This window comes from Macaca nemestrina, chromosome 9 (genome assembly GCF_043159975.1).
Source record: "Macaca nemestrina isolate mMacNem1 chromosome 9, mMacNem.hap1, whole genome shotgun sequence".
Taxonomy (NCBI): domain Eukaryota; kingdom Metazoa; phylum Chordata; class Mammalia; order Primates; family Cercopithecidae; genus Macaca; species Macaca nemestrina.
In genome coordinates, this window is record NC_092133.1 from 67,704,801 (window position 1) to 67,729,365 (window position 24,565).

Consider the following 24,565-nt stretch of genomic DNA (forward strand, 5'->3'; position numbering starts at 1 on the left):
TATCTCACCTGGCAAGACCTTTGTATCTATAATGCAGACAACAGTTTCATGAAGCTGCATCTGTACTTAAAAAAAGGAAACTGCACTCTGACTGCAGTTTCAAGGAGGAGCAAGTGATCAACAGTGGCAGTGCTGGTTGTAAACCTTGCAGGATGAGGATGGAGCATTTGACCTTGTGCAGGTTCCTGGTGACCTTGGGGAGCAGCATTGTGGAGGATGGGGGGAGAGGCAGAGGAGACAGCAAACTCAAGGAATTTTACTTTAAATGGGAGCAGGACAATGAGGCACAAGCTGCAGGGAACTGTAATTCAGAAGGGGAAGAATGTTCTGTTCTTTTATTTTTAATACGAGAGACATGGCAGGGAGTTTGTGTGCAGAAGCAAATGATCCAGCAGAGAAGGAAAAACGCGTGATGAAGAAGAGGGAACTTACCTGAGCGAGGTCCATGAGCAGGCCAGAGGGCTCGGGTGCACAGAGAAGGCTCCCTGAAAAAGATGCAGACAGCTCACTCACCTTTAGTAAGAAAGAAGGCAACAAAGGATTAAATAGAATAAAATAAAATTCTGGTTGTGACCCATCAAATGGATTTCATATTCTTTAATGAGCTGTGCAACAACTCATTAAACTTTGAACAACCTGCTCTACCTGTTTCCCCCTAACTTTGTAGCCATCTATGAGGATGTGGCATGTCCTCATTGTACAGAGGAGGAAAGTAGAGACAGTAACTCGTTAGTGTCACATAGCTAATAAGACCAGAATGGGGGCCGCAGCCCAGGGTACCTGAATCAGTATCAGATTTCCTGGGACATTTGGAAAATACCTGGATTCCTGGACCTTTCTGTGATGACTTTATCTCCTTGGGTGAGGCCTGGGCATTGTTGCCAGGTGGTCCTGATGCCAGCTGGCCAGGGGAACAGGTATTCAGGAGTCTCTCTTTGTGCCAGATGGTGTTCCTGCAGACCCATTTTAGTGCTACTCAGATCTCTCTCCAAATGGAAACAATGTTTAGACTCCCTTTGGCAATCCTCTTTTATTCTTTTTTTCTTTTTCTTTTCCTTTTTTTTTTTTTTTTTTCTTTTTTGAGACAGAGTCTTGCTGTATCGCCCAGGCTGGAGTGAAGTGGCGCGATCTCGGCTCCTGGGTTCACTCCACCTCCCAGGTTCAAGCAATTCTCCTGCCTCAGCCTCCTGAGTAGCTGGGATTACAGGAGCCTGCCACCATGCCTGGGTAATTTTTGTATTTTTAGTAGAGATAGGGTTTCACCATGTTGGCCAGGTTGGTCTTGAACTCCTGACCTCAAGTGATCCGCCCACCTTGGCCTCTCAAAGTGCTGGGATTACAGGCGTGAGCCACTGCACCGTACCAGTAATCCACTTTTTAAGAGCAGAATTCCCAAGAGTGGAGAAGGGTACAACACCCCTCCTCCCGCGTATTAAAGTGGGATTTTGCCTGAGCTTTGTCATCCTAGGAAAGGAGATGGGGAGTCTGAGGTCAGGCAGGATGCGGGGGGCTTCAGGCTTTCTGCCTCTGGGTGTGCGTGAGTGGCTGCCAGTTGCTTCGGCTGGCGTGGATGACTGCTCTAAACCATTTTTAAAAATTAGAACCAAAGTGAGTCATTTTTTAAAATCCCCTTGTCCACCCTCTGATTCTAACTGCGGGCCCAGCCAGCATGCCATTCCCAATAAATAATACACCTGTGATGGCTTTTTCTTCTGTTTTTAGCTCTTGCTGCGTCCTACAGAGGGGGGAAAAAAAAGCCTAGTTTGAAACACTGTCAGTCATGCCTTTGGTGGCCTCAGCTTCTCTAGTTCTTTTCTTATTTTCTCCCTAAGTGCTCACGACCCCTTTTTCCCCACCTGCGCTATGCTCCCTTGCCCTCCGGGCTATCGACTGCTCCCTCTCTGCCTTCAATTTCTTCCTACAGATATCCTTAAAATCCAGAGGCGATTTCCTGGACAAATTAGAAGATGGCCTGGACCTTAAGTGTTCAAGTGTCTCTTTAACATGATTGATCATCACAAGTGTCCAGATAGCGGAACCTAAATTAGAGTCTGCACTGAGGAGCCCAGCGCTTTCGACACAGGCAGGGAGCCTGGGAGGGGTCTGCGGCACTGGGTGCCTGGGGCCTCCTTGCTGGCCTCTTGCAGGTCCTCACTGCCTGTGCTTCTGTGCGCGTCTGTGCCTGTCTGCATGCAGGCACCTGAGGCCTAGAGCAGCCTGTGGTTTCTGCCCACACGCACCTCCAAAGAGAAACGGCCTCCCCAAGGCGGGAGCGGTCTGTTGTTGAGGAAGTGCCTGCCAGGGGTTGGCTAAGGACTCTCTCTTCCTGATGGTCCCTCATGTTTTCTACTACAGAGAGAGGCTGGAGCACCCCCAGACCACCTCCTCATTACCACCAGGTCACAGGGCAGGCCCTTGTGCCTGGTCATCAGCCTCGTGACAGTGATGCACGGGACCCTCTGGGGGATGCACAAGCCTCCCCGGTCAGGCAAGGGCTGCGTGGGTAGATGGGGAGTTTTCTTGAAAGGCCTTCTTCCTCTTTTCCCTATCACATGGCAGAAGTCAGGCTGCAGAAGAGGAAAGACTGGCTGGCCCGAGCATCAGCAGTGGCCGAGCCTCCAATCAGCTCATCCTCAGGGAGCTGGAGGTCACTCGTGCATGGATCCGTGAGGTTCCCAGTTTCTCTGACCCCTCGGTTTCTGAGCCCTTACTCTGCCTATTCAGGTTCCAGCCTGAGAGTACATGGGGGAAATAAAAGGGAAAAGAATCAAAGCAGTCAGCTTGCCCCTTACTAGGAGGCCTCATGAAGGCTTGGCCGAGGCAGGATATAAGGGTAGATAGAAATGAGGTTTCCGTCTTCCTTGCTCACTCTGCCTGGCAGAAAGACTCTGGATTCAGGAGAGCTGGCTTCTGTTTCTGACTGTGTTTCAAACTTGCTGGGTGACCTGAGACCATGTCCTCCTTTGAGAAATGAAGATATTAGACCGTAGATTGGGATCCAGAAACTTTTCCTGCAAAGGGCCAGATGGTTCGTATTTTAGGCTTTGTGGGCCCCACAGTCTCTGTTTGCGATCTCAGCTCTGCCCTTGCAGAGTGAAAGCTGCCCTTGACAACACATAAACAAATGGGCTGACCGAAGGCCGACCTGGCTCCAGTGTTCACACAAAGGAAGAGGGCAGACTTGGCCCGGGGATAGCCTGTTGCCAACCTCTGGACTGGGAACACTCCCTTATGGCTCTTTCCCAGTTCTGTGATCTATTACAGAGGTACCTACCCTGCTGAATTTGTCTTCATATCACTGACCACTGCCTGGCCTATTATCTATTTGTTTATGCATTTGCTGGCCGTCTCTTTGACTAGATGGGCAGTTCCATAAAGGCAGGAACTTGAGCTGAATCTCCTATGTCTACAACATTTAGTGAGCTCAGTAAATATTTGCAGAAGGATGAATCCATCTGTGAGTATTTGTGGAGAGGAGAGAGGGACGGGAGGAAGAACCGCCATCACCTGAGTGTGCACTGTGGTCCTGCGACGCACCTGCACCACAGCCTGCACACCCGGGCCTGCCTGGGCCCCAGCCTCATCCCCCCTTTCCCCATCCCCATCCATACTCCAGTTCACCCCTGTGGAGGCTTGAACACATCAAGCTCTTTCCTGACTCAGGGTCAGCCGTACCCTGTTCCCTCTGTCCAGGCTCTAGGTTAGCCAATTATTTGTTTTTCAGTTTTATTGCAAATTATCCTAATTTGCAGTCTTTCCCCCACACACTTGCTATTGATTCTTTTTTTTTCTTTTTCTTTTTTTTTTTTTTTTGTGCCTCCCTCACTAGAACACTGGCATCCCCAGCCCCTAGAACACATTGGGCACATACAAGGTGCTTGGCCATCATTTGTTGAATGAGTGAATGAGCTCTAGAAGGTCAACCACCTTTCACCTTTAGTGATTGAATAGATGAATGGGTAAATTAACCACTGCCACCTGCTTCTTCCCATCTGCTCCCTCCACCCATTTCTGCCAGGTGATTCCCTCTATGCCCAGCACTGCCCCCATACTGTTTGGCATTGAGAAGCCCCCAGAGCTCCCCAGTACCTTCAAAAACAAAACCTCTCTTTAGGCAGCTGCCTGAGACCACCCCCGAATCGGCCCTCAGCCACTCTTGCCTCCACATACCCCGTTATTTCTCCAAGTGGAGCCCCCAAGGTTTCCTGAAAAGGAGCCTAGCGAGGGGACAGTGCAGCAAAGTGCACAAGGGGCCTGGAGGCGAGGCTGCAAGGAGGAGGAGGCGTAGCAGTAGCAGTCACAGGGAGGCTGATTGATAAGGCATGTAGGCTAAGGGTGGCCAGGCCCAGGGAGAAGCTTGAGCAAAGGCATGGAGGGGATGCCTGGGGGAGAGGCTAGAACCCGAGGGGAGACTGGGTGGATGTGTGAGCCATAGTCAGGCGATGTGGAGACGGGACCAGTAGATGTGATTGACTGGGGTGAGGGTGAAGGAGAAACCAAGGAAGCTGTGAGGAGGGGCTAAGAAAAGGAGGATGACCATGGGCCCTTTGGAGGGGCTGCTTGAGAGTCTTCTCTTGAAGACCTTTGATTTGAGGAGCTTGGGGTTTGGGCTCAGCAGGACCCCTAAGCAGTTGTTCTGGAGGAAGAGACGGATGTGTGGGTAGAGGTCATGAAGCCAGGGGAAGTGAGCTTCTCCTAACACCACCCTCACCCTTAACAAAAGGAGGGCAGGAAATGAAGGATGGAGCTCAGGGGGCACCTCGGGGTGGTGGAGGGAGCCACAGGTGGACGGAGATGATGAGGAAGTGTGGTGGAGGCAGGAATGGGTGTGGCCTTGTGAATTTGGAGGAGAGGAGTGCTGAAAGGACATTGCATTCGTTTCTTGTGGCTGTCTTCACCAAGTACCATAAACTGGGTAGCTGAAAAGCAAGGCTCTAGGGAATAACGTTTCCTTGCTGCCTCTTTGGCATTTTTTGACTTATGGCAGCATCACTAGAGTCTGTGGCTCTATCTTCACGCAGCCTCTGCCTGTGTGTCTGTGTGTCCTTCCCTCTTTTCCCATCTACGGTGGATTGAGGGGTCATTCCTCCTCCAGTAGGATCTCCTCTTAATTAAGCACATCTGCAAAGACCCTATGTCCAGATAAGTCACATCCTGAGGTTCTGGGTAGACATGAATTTTGGGGCATGAATTCAGCCCCCTCTAGACAAGGTAGCATGTAGTGTCTGGAGTGTGAAGAACAAGACCAGGCCTTGGTTACAGGTGGGCTGTGAGGAGGACACTGAGGACCCTTAGAGGAAATGTTTCCCCAGGGCAGCTGGGAGGGACACGGCTGGCAGTGGCAGCATGGACTGCATTTTCAAGGAGTGTGGAGTGAAGGGGAGGAGGGGCCTGGTGCCTGGAGGCAACAGAGTCAAAGTGTTTTTTTGTTTTGTTTGTTTGTTTGTTTGTTTTTACCTAAAGGGAGACCTAAGAGAGCCTCTTGGCCAGCAGAGAAAGGAACAAGCAGCCCTGAGGGAAAGAGAGAAAATGCAGGCAAGAAAGGTGGGGTTCATGTGAGTCTCCGGGAAGTCAGCTTAGGCTGGAGGAAGAGCCCTTCTTGCAGAGCGGAGAGGAGGTGTGCTCCAGAAAGCCTTGCACACACCGCGGGGAGGAAGGCGGGGAAGCTCATTCCAGAAGACAGGAAGTTTACTCATCTTCCGGCCGGGATTCCCAAGGAGGCATGAGAAAGGATTGGAGGTTGGGAAGAGCCCCTGGGTGCTCAGAGAGCAGGATTTACAGTGAGCCCAGGCCTGGAGCTATCCTGGGAGACCAAAGGAGGGAGGGCTGTATGCAATGGTCAGATGGGGACCCTCTTCCTTAGGGTGGCCACAGTGGCTTTGTCTGTCTGGCCAGCATTTTCCAGAGCTTACCTGTCTGATTCTGACCCCAGATTCGTCCTTTCCTTGGGCCTCTGGCCTCTCCATTCAGCCTGGCTGCGTCTAGCCTCCTGCCTGGCCCCTGGAGCAGGCATTGCCCCCCTTCCCTGCCCAGCCAGCCCTCCCAGCTGGTCCCTGCCCTTGGCCACACACCCATTAACTTTCCTGGGCCAGTGCTCCAAACATAGGGCCTTGCAAGTGGCAGAAAGGACACCAGCCCCATCCCTTATGGGGACATCTGCCTTCTGCTCACCTCAGTTTGCTCAGGAATGATCTGGGCTGATGCTCAGGGCAAGGGCACCTCCCCTACAACATCCTAGGCTGCAGAATTCAGCTATCCGAAAGCAGCAAGTTTGCAACGGCAAACTATTCTTGGCTCCAACCTGCTCGCTGCTGCTAATTTCATGCCCCTGTGATCCAGGTAACGCTCTGCTGCCTTGAGCTGCCACCCCCAGGCTTGAATCGCTTTTCCTCGCCCGGCAGGAGCCCAGCTGCCTCTGCTGCTGCTTTCTGGAGGTGGGGGCTACACAAAGCTCCTTTGCAGAAGCCGCTCAGCAGCACGGACACCAAGTCTGCCGCAGCTCGTGACTAATTTGCTGCACTTATTTCAAAGTGCCCATAATGGCATTCAGAGGAGAGAAAGCTTAACCAGGGTCTGCCAGAGATAAACGGGCTCATTTCGGGGCCTCCCTGCCCAAAGAAACCTCTTTACCTGGACTCTGAGCCTGGAATTAAATTCTTCCAGAAGAGACGCTTAGCACGGAGCCTCTCAGTGTGCTGGAGGAGAGGAAATGTGCCCTGTCGTAAAATGGGCCTCACATCTGGCCAGCTGGCTCTGGTGGGCTTTTAAATTGTGTTTGAAGAGCGTCTCTCCCCTTTCCTGGTGTTCGCAAACTGGGTCAGAGTGTAGCGAATGAAAATGAGTTTCCTTCTCACCAGAGCAAGTGACTCAAGCACCCCCCTGCCCAGGCCGGCAGTGGCTTATCCACATTCACCCGCCATATGGGGGGACCCTGGCACCTGGCACCCCTAGGCCAGGGCCTGTCCACAGTCTGGGTGAGGAACCCCCATGCCCACCCTGGGCCTGTCTGGTTGAGGCCCCCATGCCCACTGGGGCTGTTTTTAGGGGTTGCAGAGTAAGGCGAGAGCTTGGAAGCCTGCCCCGTGCCACCCACCCACAGGCACTCTTTAACATGGTCTTTGCTTAGCTGCCAACCATGTCCATCCATTTCGGGTAACTGACAGAGGTGGGGGCTTTTCTCTTAATCTTTTTTCTTTTCTTTTCTTTTGAACACTACAAAGACCCATAGACCTCTGGAAATGCTGAGGGGAATGAGCAGTGGGATTTGAGAGAAAAGATTAGCTAATGCATTCCTTTACTCTTGTCTACCACTGCAAAAAGAGGAGAAAGAAATCAAACCCTGGCCGGGCACCATGGCTCAACGCCTGTAATTCCAGCACTTTGGGAGGCCGAGGCAGATGTATCACCTGAGGTCGGGAGTTCGAGATCATCCTGGCTAACACGGTGAAACCCTATCTCTACTAAAAATACAAAATTAGCTGGGTGTGGTAGTGCATGCCTGTAATCCCAGCTACTCGGGAGGTTGAGGTAGGAGAATCGCTTGAACCCAGGAGGCGGAGGTTGCAGTGAGCCAGGATCACGCCACTGCACTCAAGCCTGAGCGACAGAGCGAGACTCTGTCTGTTTGCTGGCTTGGGCAGGTCACCTGCCTTAGGGCCAGATGGAAGAAGGACACTGCCCACCCTGAGAGGAACGTGTCTCACATCCCTGCTTGCTGCGGGGAAGGCACGTGGCTGCCAGGCCCGGCCTCTGAGGCTTCCTGGCGATGCGCCAAGACCCCAGTGATAGTGTTTGGGCTTGTGCCTCCAGGAGACAGGCAGCCTCAGCTAGAGCAGCTTATGCATTTGTAGGGAGATGATAAATATGTCCCCCCCCCTCCCCGGTCCCTGCCCTGCTCTGCAGCAAAAGATGCTGCCACCAGCACTCCCGGGTGTGGGCCTCTGTGTACCTCTGGGAAGTTCCTCCGCCTCTGTGAGCCTCAGGCTGCTCATCTGTAAAATGGGAGCGATTCCAGCCCTGCCTCGCCCTCACTGGCTGTGTAAGAGCACATGGGCTGGGGTCTGTGCAGGCCTTCTGGAAGCTGTGCTGCTTGCATGTCAGAGTTCCCTGGCGTTCTGCAGAGCTCCCACTTCCCCACCTGGGTTACCTGACTTTGGTGCAAGTACTAGTAGAGGCTGGATGTTGAGTCCCCCACCCTGCCTGAGCTCCAGGTCATTGCAGGGCGCGGATAATGCTGGGGAGATAGTGGCGCACAGGAAGATGAGATCTCACCTTCAAGGAGCACAGCTATCCCTCTGTTCCTCAGAGCTTCCCTGGGCCTCCCCCACGTGGGTTTGAGAATTCAGAGGTGACTGATGGGCCTGTCTGCCACGAGCACTCTGGGGGTGAGTGCCGTGGCTGCCTGAGGTTCTGCCAGCCTTCCTGTGGATGGGATGGACAACACAGTGTGGTTTGCTTCGGCTCAGGAGAGGTTGTCGATGCTGAGGAAGCCCCAGAAGTTGCTTTCAACAGATGAGCTGCACTGGCATTCTCGGTGGTGGGGAAGCATCCGTTCATGCTTTTGTGCCAACTGTTCCATCCTGTTGGGAATGTTTCTCTCTCCACTGGCACCTGTACCTCCCATATCTGTCTGACATGCTTCCCCCAATCTTTCCAGCCACCGTCCAAGATGGCGCTGGTGGAAGCCCCCCAGAGCCCCTCCTTTCATGCCTCCCAACACCTTGTATCTGTTGTACTCCAGCTCCAGGCTTGTACCCACCTCCCCGAGGGCATGCAGGTGCCACAGTTCCTCCGTTGTATCCACCCAGCTGCCAGCACAGCACTGGCGTATGGGCTTGACACCTCTCCAGCAAACAAAGGGACAGGTGAAAACAGGAAGAGGCGCTGACCTGCACAGACAGTGGGTGCCCAGCCAGGGCTGAGCACCGTGGGATTACTCACCAGCCTAAGGGTCTCCTGCCCGGGGCCTTCCTGCTGGGGCAGAGAAGCCTGCTTGGGAGGCCTGTCACCTCCTAAGGTGTTTGCCCTGCATCCACCTGCATTCCAGCCCTGCCTTCTTGCTTAGTCACACCCAGCCTTTCACCTCTGGTTCTGTAAGGCCCACATTGACCCCCAGGCCTCCAGTGTTTTAATTGGCTATGTAAACAGAGCTGCTGTGGCATAATTCTGAGTGACACCATTCCTATCACAGCCTACAGGTCTGGTGCCCCTGGAGTTGTGCAAAGCTCAGCCTCCACCATCATACGCAGTGGCCCCACTGCCAGCTCCCTGATGATATTCTCATCCCCCCACTCCTCCACGGCTGGAGCTGGCCTTTGGGTCCGTATGCTCATCTCTAGAAGTGGAGTTGGTTGCAGGGGTAAAACAAATCAAAACAGACTTTTGAGGGAGCTCTCAGGAATCAGGCCCTGGTGGAAGGTGAACTCTGTGAATGGTCCCCAAACACTACTGTACGTAAAATCCCCCACTGGTTAGATGGACGGATTGCTTTGGGGGCAGTCCTGTTACCATCCTAGTCACAGTGTGTTTAGATCTGTATTCAAATGTCTTTACATTTCCTTAAGTAAAATGGGAGAAGATAGCCCTAACACCTCTTGAAAGCAAATGAGACGAACCCAGGAGGGACGTGCCAGCTGCCCGGCTACAAAATAAATAATCAAGAGTGGAACGTGACCTTCGCCGGCCGCTGGAGGTTTCTTAGGAAGGCAGTGCTGGTGGGAATACTCCATCAGGGAGTGCAGTCCAGGGAAGTAAGAGGGAGGGAAAGGAAAGTAGGGCTGGGACAGAGAGAGCAAACACAAGGGACGATGGTATTTTGGAGTGGCTACAGCTTTGTAGCAGCACACATGGAACACCTTGGAGAAGCCTTGTGGAGCCCCCACATTCAGAGCAGCCAGTCTGGGGTGAGGAGAGGTGGGCGAACCATCCGTGGGCTCTTTCCAGTTCCTGCCTCTCATTGGTAAAACTGGGTCTCATGGGACTTGACTTCCCCATCTTCCGGGGAGCATCCCCCGCCCCTCAGCCACTGGTGCAGCCTGGCAGGGTGTGGGGTCTCTCTGTGGGAGTCAGCTCCTCCTTGGGTGGCAGTGGCAGCAGCAGTGGCAGTGATTTTATGACCATGGGACCAACAGCTCTGGACAGGGGACCAAGGTGAGTAACCTGCAGGGGCAGGCAGGATGAGTCCGTCTGGAGCAACATCCACTAAGTCCAGTTTCTTGATATCAGCACATGCCACCTGCAAAAACCCTAATTTTAGCTGAGGGTTTGGTGGGGAAGGGCTTCGGGGACCCGTGTGCTCATCCTCTGTGCCCCTCATGGGTGAGCACACTGCTCTTCCTGTCTCTTGGGGGGGGGTCAAAGAAAGGAGCATGATCAACTGTCCTGGTTTTCATCAAGGAACTGCATTTAAATTGAAACAGGAAGGCTGAAAGATTCAGGAAAACCCTGATTAGCAGGAACCCAGCTATCGGAAACCCTCATGAATTAGGAATCTATTGCTGCCTCGCGAAATACTACAAATGAGTGGCTTAAAACAACCTGCATTTATAATTACAGGGTTTCTGTGGGCCAGGATTCCAGGCACAGCTGAGCTGGGTCTCCTGCCTGAATTTGCACAAGGCTGCAATCAGTCAGCCAGAGCTACAGTCTCCTCCGAGGCTTAGCTGGAGAAGGGTCACTTCCAAGTCCACTCCAGTTGTTGGCAGAATTCAGTTCCTAGTGGTTGCAGGCCTGAGAGCTTCAGTTTCTAGTGGGGAGAGTGCTGGAGACCGCCCTCAGCAACTTGGGGTTCTATGCCAGGTAGTGTTCCCCAACATGGCCACTTGCCTCCCCAAATCCAGCAAGGGAGGAAAAGAGTCCAACAAGGTGGGCACTATAGTCCTATGTAACGCCATCATGTTTGCTCTAGTGTCTTGGTTGGAAGCAGCCACAGGTCTCATCCACACTCAGGGGAGGGCATTGCACAGGTGTGAGCACCAGGAGGGCAGGGATCACGGGCCACGTGCCACCACACCTCATTTTAGAACTTTTCCTATAGGCGAAAGCAGCAAATAATTGAATAAAACCCACCACGTGTTTCATCAGGAATTAAGTGGTTTGTTTTTATAAATTCCGTGGGATGTGCTGAGTCAGCTCCTGTCACATCATGTGCATCTCCATCTCCTGATCTGCGCTCGTGGAATGATGGCCTGGCCTCAAGTCTGTTCTCTGAGTTCTTTGTAAGGCGGAGAAGTGGGCCCAGACAACAGAAAGAGACTCAGAGTCTTATCCAGTGGTCAATATCCGAAAAGCTTTCCAACAGTAAACGATATGTTTTTCTGCTTAAATATCAACAAACAGGCACATTCAGTTACCTGGAAAATTCTCATTCGGGAAACCTGAGCCTGCTCGAAGAAACAAAATCATCAGAGATTCTGCATTACACAGATCGAGCAGCCACTGGATGAAGGAACCTCACCAGGGGCTTGGGCTGGGGGCAGTCGCAGCCCCATCTGCAGCCCTCTCCTCCTAAGGGCCTCTCTCCTTCATTCCCACCCAGTGCCCTCCCAGCCTCAGATGCCCAGCCACTGTGTCAAGATGTAATTGACTGACTGCCCCAGACCAGTCCAGGCTCTACTGAGCCCATCAGGGCAGGAACAATGAGGTGCAGCTCAAAGGCTATTTCTCAGGCTCATGGTTGACGGACCTCACTAGCTGCGATTATCATTTTAATTGCAAGGCCACCACAGCCTTATATTCAGGGCACAGATTTCAAAGACCACAAAGCACTCTGCAGGCTTCAAAGGGAACTATGGAAGGCTTGTGCTTCAGACACAAAGGAGCCCATGACGACATCGTTCTTTCTTTTATTTTTTAGAAATGGGGTCTCACTCTGTTGCCCAGGCTGAAGTACAGTGGTGTACTCACTGCAGCCTCGAACTCCTGGGCTCCAGCAATCCCCCTGCCTCAGCCTTCTGAGTAGTTGGGACTTACAGGTGCACACCACCATGCCCGACTACTTTTTTTTTTATTTTTTGTAGAGACAGAGTCTCACTATTTGCCCAGGGTTGTCTCCTGGATTCAAGCCATCCTCCCACCTTGGCCTCCCAAAATGCTGGGATTACAAGTATGAGTCAAGATGCCCAGGCTTGTTTTGTTTTTAAAGATAGGTATATTAAGAGATAATGCACACACAGTACAGTCCATCCTAATGAGTGGGCATTTCTGAGTTTTCACAGACACATATAACTGCCACACAGCTGCTTTAGCTGCGAGTTCCAGCACATGATAATCAGGCGATTCATCTGTCTGTGTTTGCACAATTATCTCTCACACCCCTGAGCTGCTGCCGGAAAATGCCCTTTTTCCTCATTCTGTCCAGTCTAGGAGCTACTCCCCCAAACGGCTTTGACCTTCTGTAGCTGCTCTATTAAGAGAGCAAATCCAGAGTGAGAACAGAGTTTCCCTGTAGGGAGCAGGGCCTGGTGTATTTCTAAGAGGTCTCACTTGGCAAGAAAGCAAGAATATGGTTGGGTCACAAGAAAACCCAAGCGAGCAGTGCCTCATGCCTGTAATCCCAGCACTTTGCGGGGCTGAGGCGACAGGATCACTTGAACTCAGGAGTTTGAGACCAGCCTGGGCAACATAGCAAGACCTTGTCTCTACTAAAAACTTAAAAACGTGGATAGTCTTGCATTTTGGTGATGGGCCAAGAAGGCTGATAGGGCAAACTTTTCTTTTCAGATGTACATTGAGTTCTGTCCCCATGGCCTCAGTCCATGGGCAGAAGTGTAGGCTGTACAGCACCAAGGGCCTCACTGGGGACAGGGCCGACGTCTTATCCTTCCTATGCCTCTAGCACTTAGTACAGCTGACATTGACAGCTGTTTGTTGAGTGGCTGAGTGAGTGGTCTTAGGCTGGAGATGGGGTGAGGCCTTGTTTGGAGGTGGGTTCACCCACGGCTCCTGGGTGTCTGAAGACAGTGGGGAGAAGCCCCACGGAGAGGGGCTCTGTCTCTGCTTGGGTGGGACTGTTCACCTCCGTCCCTGAGTGACCACAGCACCTCCTCACTTGTGTGCTTGCAGAACTACTTTGAGAGCTACCTTGCCGTTGCCTCCACCGTGCCCTCCATGCTGTGCCTGGTGGCCAACTTCCTGCTTGTCAACAGGTAGGCGGCTCTCCTCCCTCTCTCAGGCCTCCACCTTGGCCTCCTGCCTCCTCTACTCCCCTCTTGCCTGCAGCTGCTTTTTTTCTGCCTACTTAAGTGGTGGTCACCCAAGTAGGAGGCAGCAGCTCAGATTTGTGCATGAACAGCGAGAAGTCAGATCAGGTCCCTGCTGATGCCCCTGGGGGAGCTGGGCTTTCACTCTCCAGCCACACGCTGTAACATCGCTGTGACATTGTGGCAGCAGCCAGTAGGAAGTGTGTGGGGATGCAGGGATCTTCCTCCCTTCTCTTCTCAGGGGTCCTGTCTGTCAGTTTGCAAGTCCCTTGGCCCAGAATGGGTCACCTGACCGTTCAGTGCTAAGCTGGTAACGCCAGCTCATGTGTCTGCCATTCCCAAGAAGGCTTATGCGGAAGTCCTGACATTGTAATGGTAAGGGCCAGGAGAGGCTCCATCTGGATGTGCCTGGGAAGGAGTTATTCAGGAGCTAGCTAGGCAAATTAGCATGTCCATAGACCCCCTTGGGTGACTTGCTGGCTCAAATTCTCAATTTGAGTTTACAAGGGCAATAGCGCTAGCTGCTTTGCCTGCATTTCTCCTAAGTGATATCAATGGCTACGTTATGGTCCAGAAACCTGGACTCCTGTTCGCCATGGCCTACTAAAACCTGAGGTCACTGATGGTAAATCTGTTTTGCCCAGTTCTAATCAGTTTGTAGCGACTGCCAGACCTCTAGCTGGACAAGATTCTAAGGCAGGTCTGGCTTCAGGGAGGGTTCTGGGATTGATTAGTGATGTCTGCTCTGGGTACAGGAGGAGAGAGGGCACCATGAGTGTCTTTTACATGCTGAGCCTGAGTAGATCAGTCTTTCCAAACATATCATGCCATGGGGATATTGCAGTTATCTGTTACATAATATGATCCCAAAGCATAATGGCTTAAAACAATAGCAGTTGTGAGTACTTCTCACGTTCTGGGGGTTATCAAGGCTCAGCTGTCGTAGTCTCTCCTGCATCTGCAGTCAGATGGCAGCTGGAGCTGGAGCCATTCGTATCCCCTCTCTCTCTGTCTCTTCTCTCTTTGTAGTCTCACACGTTGGCCTCAGGGTAATAGGACGGCTTACCCAGTGGCTGAGAGCAAGGGAGAGGCTGTGTGGTTTTTACAGCCTGGTCTTGGAAGTCATGTGCTGTCACTTTTGCCACACTTGACTGGTTTGGGCAGTCACAAAGTCCACTTCGTTTCAAGGGGACATAGAACCCACCTCCCAATGGAAAGAGGGTCAAAGAATTTGCACCCTTCTCCAAACCAAAGTGCGGTCTGGAAGAGTGAGAAGGAGAGGTGCGTTGCAGCCCCTCTCACCAACCAGCTGGCCTTTGCGGGCCTCACTCCTGCCTTCCTAGGGCCATATTCAGTGTCCTAGCAGAGGGGGCACAGCCTGCAGAGACCCCACCCCAGGAGGAGAGTGGAGGAGGGCAGAGCAGGGGCCCCGGCTGCACCTCACAGGAGAGAGGGTGTGTGGAGAGCCAGTGCAGGCAGGAGCGGGAGGCAAGGAAGAGGGGAGACAGCTGTGTTGGGGGGAACCCTCGGCTCCCTCATGGTTTTCTCTGTCTACTCACTTGGCCAGCCCTGAGGATGGGGCTATTTGTCCAGCCCAGATAGCCTAGAGAGAGCTCCCAGCCCCTTCCAGTTCCAGAATCACCATGTGAACTATAGCGAGAGTATAATGCCTCAGTCACCCCTTGTCATGTCCCTTAGGCTTCACTGTGACCCAGGAAGGAGGCCATGACATTGTCCCATTTTCCAGGTGGAAGTCAGGAGACCACAGGGGCACTATGGGGCGGCTGAGCCTGCCTCTTGCCTCTTCAGTGGTTCGGAGGTCCCACAGGCTGAAAGTCCTCCTGGGCCATGGGTCAGGAGTAGCAGGGAAGGTCCAGCCCCTGGGCCCTGAGAGAATGCTGTCTAATAATCCTAGCACTTCTGACCATTATATCCTGCAGATGCATTATCTCCTTTAACCCTCATGGCAACCTAAGAGCGGGAAACTGCTGTGACCCTGCTTTGAGATGGGAAAACAGGCTCATGGAGGTGACTGGCCCAGGGGAATGTGGCCATTAAGGATGGAGCCAGGTGTAGTGCAGTGGTTCACGCCTGTAATCTCAGCACTTTGGGAATTCATGTCAGGAGGATTGCTTGAGCCCAGGAGTTTGAGAGCACTCTGGGCACTACAGCAAAATGCTATTTCTACAGAAAAAAAAAAAAAAAAAAAAAAAAAGAAGAAAGAAAAAAAATACTAGCCTGGCATGGTGACACATGCATGTAGTCCCAGCTACTCAGTAGGCTGAGGCAGGAGGATTGCTTGAGCCAAGGAGTTCAAGTCTGCAGTGAGCTATGGTCACGTCACTGCACTCCAACCTCAGCTAGAATGAAAGGGAGGAGTCAGGATCTGAACCAGGACCTTCTCACCCTACATCTGTGCTTAGAACCCCCGAGCCACCTACATCCTAGTTCCCCAGCTTTGCACCTACCCCTGCCCCTGCAGCCAGAGTGACTCCCAAGATCCTTCTAGTGAGAGCCCTGTCTCTCCAGGATTCAGGCTGCTGGGATGGAAGGGGGTGGTTAAGAAGGGCTGGGTCTGTCTCCAGTGAGATGTGGGCCCCCAGGCCAGCTGCCCTCCGAGATTGGGTCCCGGCAGATGGCTCAGCAGTTACAGGACATTCTCAGAGGGGATTAGTCCACCCCTGTCCTGCCCTTGCTCCTCCTGGGCTCTAGGAGAGGGGCAAGGGCAGTGCAGGAACACGCTCTGGGACCTCCATCTGTTTCCAGGCTGTGGGAAGATGGTCTGGGGCTAAGCTGTTTTTTATTTAATGTGTGAGATTGAAATGTCTCCTCTTCTCCCATCCTGGAGAACCCTGGCTTTCTCAACTGGCTTATCCGTAATCGCCAAGTGTTTTATTATGTTAAATCTGCAGCATGATAAATACTTATGAGGAGGATTTACATCTTGGAGACTTATGAAGAAATCAGTCCCCTGGGGTCCTGAGCCCTCACGAGTCAGGGAGTAGGGGGACGGGCAACCTGGGTACTGGAGGCAGCCTCTCCAAGAGTCTTCACAGGACTGAGACCTGCCCCAGGGTCTTGGTCTTGGAGCTGTCCTCTTGGCTATGCCCTGTCTCCAAGTAGAACCCCAGATGTCAGAGTAACTGAAAGTCTAGACTTTCCTAAGACCCTAAGAGCACCACCGTCCCCAGGGCCACTCTTCTTCCCTGGTGGAAGTGGCAGAGAGGGAAGCCAGTGTCCTCCGTTTGTGCCTGTGGACCAGGCTTGCACCTGGCACGTTTCGTGAAGCTTGATGAATGTTGAAAATAGCCCTGGAGCCCATGGATGGAGGCTCTAGGCAAGAGTGGTTTATGCAGCAGATAATTAGCAGGCAGGAAGGAGACCTGTGAGGATGAAGGGCCGCATAGAGGGACAGAGCAGGGGACAGAACAGCATTCCACACTGCATTGTTTCTGGAATGCATTTGGTATTGACCTCCTCCTCTCTAATTCCTCCCCATCCTGCCCTGGGGGTGCCTGAGTAAGCAGTCCCCCAGCTCTCTGCAAAACAACCTTCCTGTTCAAGGAACTTACTACCTTGTAGCGACAGGCACACAGGAGGGCTCCCGTGATGCTGCACCATTCCTGCTGGACTTTTTCCTGGCTGTGTCTATGAGGAGGCGGTTAGAGGCAGAGGCCATTCCCGAGGCTGGTGGATGTTTCCAGCCGAACTTCCTGCCATGCTGAGGTGGCAGGGATCAAGAAACAGACAGTCGCTGGGAGGTTCAGGCCAGCGTGAAACCGCCCCCCGGGTGCTAGTGATCTCCCTTGCTTGTCAATTTGTACATCCGGCAAATATTTACCCAGCGCCTCCAGGTCCTGTGTCTGTGCTGGGGGAGAACAGGCAGGGCCCTGCCTTTTTAGCATGCCTCATCTCTCCAGCCTGGCCTTTGCCTCCTTCTTGCCCCAAGGAACTGGTTCAAACTTCTTGGCATTTGTTCCCAACCTCTCTCTCCACTTGAATTTTTTTCAGATTTAGAATCATTAGCTGTTAGGGACCTTAATATTATCTGGTCTAGCTTGTTGTTATAGATGAGGGGACCGAGGCCCAAAGAGGTTGAATATTTGTCGGGGGTTACACAGCAAGCAGATGACAGAGCTGGGCGGGGCTCTGGTCTCCTGACTCAGGCTCCATGCCCTGCTGGCTCTTATCTTGGGAGTGGATGGGACAGCTCTAGCTGCTAGGAGAGGGCGGGGACACTGTGTGACAGGGCTCCGTATGTAGGACCACCTCGAGCATCGGGGTAAGGCTTGACTGCTGGCCTCCAGGGCCCCTGCTGTACTCTTACGATAGATGCTTTGGGCCACCAAGGGTCCAGATGCCCACCTGGCTGCCCAGCAGCTCCTGTCCAGGCCAGAGCCCCTGCAGACCTTGAGAAGATGTGCGTTAGTGTGAGGTCTTCATGGGCATCTTAATGCAAGGTTCCCCACAATCAGGCCCTGAAACAAGGATTCAAATGCGAGTAGTTTATATGGGAGGTGAAGGTGGGAGAATACAGAATGGGGACAGGAAAGGGAAGGCAGTCAGCAGAGGATTCCTCATCAAGTCAGCTCCCTCAGAAGGGACAAGAACACAGTCCTGCCGGGGATCTCGGAGTGCCAGTGTGGAGCATGGCTGAGCAGGAGGGAGCTGAGCTGGAGTGTTTGTGTACCAACTTCCCTAGTCATTGGTTGAAGGCTGCTCCTAGGTGGTGTTACTTACCTGTCACTCCCAGCATTGCTGTAGCTTCTGACCCTGTCATTCCCAGCTTGAAACCCTGATGTACCTCTTTGTCTTAGTGGGTACTTTTAGTAGGAACAACAGAGACACAAAAAAGGATGTCCTCTTTCTTTAAGTGGAAATTAAAGACAGGTCCACCTATAGGCATCATTGGATCAAGGGGATCTCCTCTGCGCCCCTCCTGGGCTCTGTGTGTCTCTGCGTGGCTTTTCCTCCGTGTCTAGCCTCGCCCCACACAGCTGGCTAGATGGCAGCCAGCAGCCCCAGACACAGTCTCAGCAGCAAGCTTCTCTCCACAGCTTCCATGTAGCAGTCCCAGGGAAGACTTAATGACCCTGTGTCGGTCACCTGCTAATTCCTAACTCAACCCCAGGGGCCAGGAGCAGGGAACACTCTGATTGCCCCAGGCTGCGTCACGTGCCTGTTGTTTGTGGCTCTGTCGGTGTGGGTATGGGCAACCTGGCTGACCACCTCCCCAGGATGACTAGGCGAAGGAATGTTCTCCCAGGGGGTGGTGCTGACAGACAAAGGCCCTACGCCCCGCCCTCCTCCAGCACGTGAGTCCACACACCTCTCTCCAGCATCACCTCTGTGCTCCTCTGCTCCCATCTTGACTGCAGCCAGAGTCCATTTGCAGCTCCCTGAACATGCCTTGCTCTCTCTCCCAAGACACGTGCACTCACATCCTCTCATTCATCGTTACCATCCAGCATAGACATTGCCTCCAAATGACCTTCCACGATGCCCAGGGTGGGTTTTGTGCCCCTCAGATGTGCTGCATGATGCCCTGGGCCTCCGGATGGAGCATCTGCCACAGTGGTACCTGTTGCTGGTCTGTCCCGTGTCCTGGGCATCCAGCACAGTACTGGACACACAGTAGTTGCTCAGTGGACATTTGCAGAATGACCACACCATTGAGTATACACGTTAACACTCTGAGTGATGGGCTGGGACTCAGCACACCTGGGTTCTCATCCAAGCTCCCTACGGACTCACTCCACAACCCTGAACTGTCCCTTCACCTCCTTGGGCTTCCTCACACCCCTTAGAAAGCAGTGACAGCACCTGCTCTCCCTTTAGCTGAGGACCAGAGGGAAACTCAGATTAGCCTGGGGCCACAAAAGCACTTTGAAAAAATTCCTTTCTTGCTTTTCATGTTCATTTCACACCTACTTGTGTGTGTGTGTGTGTGTGTGTGTATTTTTTTTCTACCGTTCAAATTTTTCTTTTTTTAATAAAAAAAAAAGTTACGGAATCTGGCTTTTCTCCCAGCCCCTCCCACTGGTTAGCAGGAAAATTAACTACACATCCAATCCGGTTTAAAGCTTAGTCTAATCTGATGATTTAAGCAGCCCCTTGAGATGATGTTCTTGCTCCCTAGAATAAAAATGTGCAGCTTCTCAGATAGATTCCTTCCCTGCTTTTCTCCCCAGGCCAGTATGGGGGCTGGGAAGAGTGCATGGCTCATACGCAGGCCTGGTGCTAGGGAGTGTGAGGGTTCCCTTGGCCCCAGGCAGCACTCATTTGGCATCAGCTGCTCCCCATGATGACTGAGGCCATCACAGGAGGATGCCCCTGCCCTGACCACCACTTCTGTGCCATCCATATTTCCTCACTCCAGGGGAGGCAGTAGAACATCATTCTGAGAACTGACCAGAGCCAGACCTCCTGGGTTCATTGCTGAGTGACTTTGAGCAAGTTCCTCAACCTCTCTGACCTCAACTTCCTTATCTGTATACATGAGATAGGTAGGAATACCTGTCTTACAGAACCAGTATAAGAATCAAACACACTGGCATATAGAAAATGCCTAGAAGAGTGCTAGAAAAGTATGCATTAAACACTGTTTGAATGTTTGCAATGATGATGATGATGGTGATGATGATGATGATGATGATTTTCTTCCCTTCTTCCCTTTCCCCCCAAACCTCCTGCTAAGTTTTGGGGAAAGGAAGCTCAGTGGGTGGCTGCTCTGTTTAAACACTAGACAAAGCCAGCAGGAGCTCAGCCCTATGGCAGGAAGAGCAGGGGTTTGCCTCGAACATCCTGGTGTCCTCGTGTCCTCGAACCTCACAGCAAGGTGAAAAGCAGCAGTACCCACTGAGCGCTGGTCCCGAGCCAGGCACTGCCCTCTGCACCCCACACTGCTCACCTCTTCCACCACACCCCCACATGAGTTGAATCAGCTCTCCCCATTGTACAAGTTCAAAAGCTGAAACCAGAGCAACTGAGTCCCTTACCCAAGGCCACACAGCTAGGGAGCCAGGAAGGCAGGATTCGAGTTCAGGCCTCTTGACTGCAGAGTGAATAGTCCTAACTGCTAAGCCCGCCTGCTTCCCTTAAGGTGGCTCACCAGCCCCAGCCCACACAGGAGCCCCAAAGGGGTGTCTAACAGCTTCTGGTATCCTCGCCCCAGGGTTGCGGTCCACATCCGTGTCCTGTCCTCACTGACGGTCATCCTGGCCATCTTCATGGTGATAACCGCACTGGTGAAGGTGGACACCTCCTCCTGGACCCGTGGCTTTTTTGCAGTCACCATTGTCTGCATGGTGATCCTCAGCGGTGCCTCCACTGTCTTCAGCAGCAGCATCTATGGCATGACCGGCTCCTTCCCTATGAGAAACTCCCAGGCACTGATATCAGGTGAGAGCCGGGGTCCGGGCAGCTGACCAGGTTCATCCACCCAGGAGTCATGGGAGGGAGCCAGAGATGAGCATGTGGTGGCCTTTTCTGAAAAGGAAATGGCGTGGGTGCTATTTGTGTTTCAGTCATCTAGTGATGTAGAACAAGCTACCCCAAAACTTAGTGGCTTAGAACAACAACGGTCATTTCTACTACTCACAAATTTGCAGCTCGGACAGGAGTTTGCAGGTGTAGCTCTTCTCTTCTCCCCATGGCATCAGCCAGCATAGCTCGACAGGGAGCTGGAGGATCCAGTTCCAGGTGGCGCGCTCTCCTGGCTGGCGTGTTGGTGGTGGCTGCTGGCTGGCAGCTTAGCCAGGGCTGAGCTGGGGCCAGGGACTTCCATTCCTCTCTATGTGGACCTCAAATGGCAACTCTGACTTCCTCATGGCATAGTGTCGGGGTTGCAAAAGCCAGCATTTCAGGAGATCCAGGCAGAAGCTTTATTTCTGATTTAGCAAAAGAAGCCACATAGGGTCAGTTCTACCATAGCCATAAGCTCACACAGACTCGAGACAGATGGACCCACCTCTGGGAGAGTATGCAGGTCTCCCACTGTGACTGTGAGAAGGTAGGCAGGAGGGGAGATGGAGTTGCAGCTATTTTTGGATAACATGGTCTGCCTACAAAATGCAGTTCCTGAAACCAGTCTTCTTCCCTTTCCTTCTCTCCTTCTCCTATTCCTCTTCTATTTTTCCTTTTCCTTATCTTTTTTCCCTTCTTGTCTCCTTTCCTTCCTTCTGTCTTTTCTTCCTTTCTGATTTTATAGAGAACCTGCTATGTCCTGGGGATGCAAAGATGAACAAGCACTGGTCCCCTCGGAGCTGCTGGCTCAGTGAATAAACTCTCATCCCCAGCTCCCCCAAGTTTTGGTATACCGTGGGTGTACCTGTGCACAACGTGGGCTGACCCCTCTAGCTGACGTTTGATGCTGATGTTGATGAGCCTGTTCCGGAGGCCTTGGCAGTTTTGTTCTCTAAGCTGGAGACACACACGTCTCTCACCCAGGTGACCCAGCCAGGTAAAAAGGAGCGGGTCAGGAACCATTGGTGCTTTGCCAGGAGGCCACAGTCCCTGGGAGCAAGACTGGAGGCTCTGCTGCTGTGTCTGCCCCTCCACATGCCCCTGTTGTGCAGATGAGAGCTCTAAACATTTGCCCACTGACAGCAATTTCACAAGGAACCTGCGCTGTGCCCCTCAGTTAATAACGCCGGGAAGCATGTGGCCAGGATGACAATACTTTGACAAGGGTATGTCCCTTCCCCACTCAGGCCAGTGCCAGACATCACTGGTGGATCTCTATCTTTCATCCTGAGCTTCTAAATCCTTCTCAGCGCAGCACTTGAGGCAGTTACTCTCAGCAGTCAGAGTCTAGATGTGAGCTTCAATCTGTTTGCCATTTCTGAGATCGGATTAGGCTTCTGGCTGTATCCTGGGAAACACTTGAGTCTAAGATAAAATAAAAATGGACCTGTTGCTAAGTTTCCTGGGTGCAGGCAACACGTACTAGCGATGCTTTCAAACGGGCATTTCTGGACTAAAGGCAGTGGCCACTGGACATGGGATTTAATCCCTTCTGTCACCGTGGTCTCAGAAGGAGGCTCTTGTCCCCTTAGTTCCTTCCATCCTTGCTGGCAGCCTCTCCAGGAGCCAGTGACCAAACTTACCATTTACATTGACAAGCAGTCCTCGGGTTCCTCTGTCCACCTGTGATCTTCTAGGGATGGGGAGTCTCCTGTGGATTTTTCAGAAAGTCTATTTAGAAAAGTGGGGAAGTTTAGTACTTCTATGCCAGTATTAATGACCCTGAGTCTAAACCATGGTCACCACTGTATGGGGCCCTTGTGGGCACCCAACACCCTGGAATATCAAGGTGTCCCAGTCTCCCAGAGGTCGCAAGGCCACCTCGCCAGCCCCACTTGCTTTTTTTCCAGCACAGCCTGTCTGTGAATTCCACATGCGTTGGCATCTGAGGAACAATTCATTTGTTTTGCGCTGGTGTTTTTTTAAACCCCTCATTTGCATGTATTTCCATAACTGATGAGATAAAAGTAGAGAGTCATGAAGGATGAGCTCCCGGAGGCCTGGTTTGTTGTTGATGATAATATTGTAAATTCTGTACAAGTTGGAAAGAGAGAGAGGAAAGTCAGTAGGCAGTGATGTTAAGATCTCTTCCTTGGGGCAGCTGGGGAGTGTCTTACTGAGTTTAACCCCAGTTCTTACAAAATGTCTAGGCGGGGATTACAGCTTCTCAGAAGTGGGCATCCTCTTGGCAAAGGGTTTACCCGTTGTTGCTGCTTTGATGTGAGAAGGACAGAAATAGCCAAGCACCTAACTGGGAATCAGAAAGGATTTGTTTGGTATTTGGCACTTCTCCTTGCCAGGCAGGCTTCTGAGTGCTTCACGTGTACTAATCCTTTTAATCTTCATCACAGCCCTATGAGGCGGGTATGATTAACACCCCCATTGTATAGATGAGGATACAGAGGCACAGTGAGGTTAAGGACTTGCTGAAGGTCACATAACTGGAAGTAGTAGAGCCAGGTTTGGACTCGGATGTTTTGATTCTAGAGTCTGTGTTCCTAATTACAGTGCTAATTTTTATACCTTTGCCCTCCCTCAAGTACTACCCAGGCTAATACAACTTATGGCGGGGAGGCTGGGGAAAGGATCCTCCATCGGGCCAAAGGCTATTCTCTGTAGAGCCACAGAGGCCACAGGCAGAGCATGGGGAGCCGTGATGGCACACCATGGAGGACGGGGCCTGACTGTCCCGCTTCCCCTCTGCTTCATGCAACAGTGGGCAGGAAAGTGGTGCTGCATAAGAGCTGCCCGATGGAGACAGAGCAGGCCATGCCCACACAGACCCAGACTTCTTCCCTCCTCTTCAGGAATGGACATTCTGATCTTCTGAAGTGGGCAGGTTCATCCTGCCAGTCAACCCGGCTCATCCACCAGGCCCTTCCCACATTGATGGTGATGGTCTTGGCCTTGTAGTCAGTGCTTTTCCATTCATCGTCCTGTTTCCACCTCACTACAGTCACCTGTGATGAACAGGACAAGTATTAGCCCCACTTTCCAGGCAAATAAACACAGGCAGGGAAGAAAGTAAGTGATCTGCCCATGCTGGTGCCAGTGTTCCCAAGCAGTGCTGCACACAGGCCTTCTGACTCGTGGCCAGCACAGGAAGATGACCCATGGCTGTGAGGGTTCTAAGGAACAGAAATACATGTCTGCTGCCTCCCAGAAGCAATGGTGCAATCGTGGCAAAGCAGGGCATAGTGTTTGTTGAAGGCTACTGTGTGCCAGGCCCTTTCTGAACATCATCTCAGTCAGTCCTCAAAGCAACCACACAGGGCGGGGTTGTTATTCCCATTCTACAAGCGAGCACACTGTAAAGTCAGAGAAGCCATGTTACCCCTAGGGTCCCAGCTAGCAAGTAGCAGAGTCCAGGGTGACACATCCGTCCGCCTGACTCCTAGGCCCGTTGGCACCCCAGTAAGTCGTGTGGCCTCCTCTGTTAGGTAGCGGTGAAAGGTGTGGCAGCCACACAGTCTCATGGGTAATATGTATCAAAGCCATTGGCAAGGAGAACATTCCATGTGGTGGGGTGGTTGCGTGCTTGTGTGTGTGCGTAGGTGTGTGACTGTGTGTGTGTGAGTGTTGTATGTGTTACACATGCATTCACATGTGTGTGGTGCCACAGTCGCCTTGGGGTACACAGCAGGTTCTGTGAGCTCATGGGTGGGCAATGGTGGGGGTTTATAGCCAGTGAGGATACCCCAGAAAGGGTGGCCTCCGGGCAGCCCCTGAGCCTCCTTCCCAGTTTGGTTGGTGGGTGCTTTGGGCTGGGGACAGAGAAGAGGAAATCCGGAGGTCTCTGGCACTTCCTGCCCCTAAATCTAAAATTTCAGCCCCTACTAGAA

At 52.3% G+C, this 24,565-nt stretch overlaps 1 protein-coding gene across 3 annotated transcripts in view; it reads left to right on the forward strand.

Moving 5' to 3' along the window:
- Positions 1-24,565, forward strand: part of LOC105466059 (solute carrier family 29 member 3) — a 50,302-nt gene that overhangs the window by 18,069 nt on the left and 7,668 nt on the right. Inside the window, exons 3-5 of one of the 3 annotated variants that reach the window (XM_011714916.2) lie at positions 5,464-5,544; positions 13,063-13,145; positions 20,374-20,600. In XM_011714916.2, coding sequence (XP_011713218.1) covers positions 5,464-5,544; positions 13,063-13,145; positions 20,374-20,600 — 391 coding nt within the window. The remainder of the gene's footprint in view (positions 1-5,463; positions 5,545-13,062; positions 13,146-20,373; positions 20,601-24,565) is intronic. The other 2 variants (XM_011714917.2, XM_011714918.2) reach the window with 2 other exon arrangements.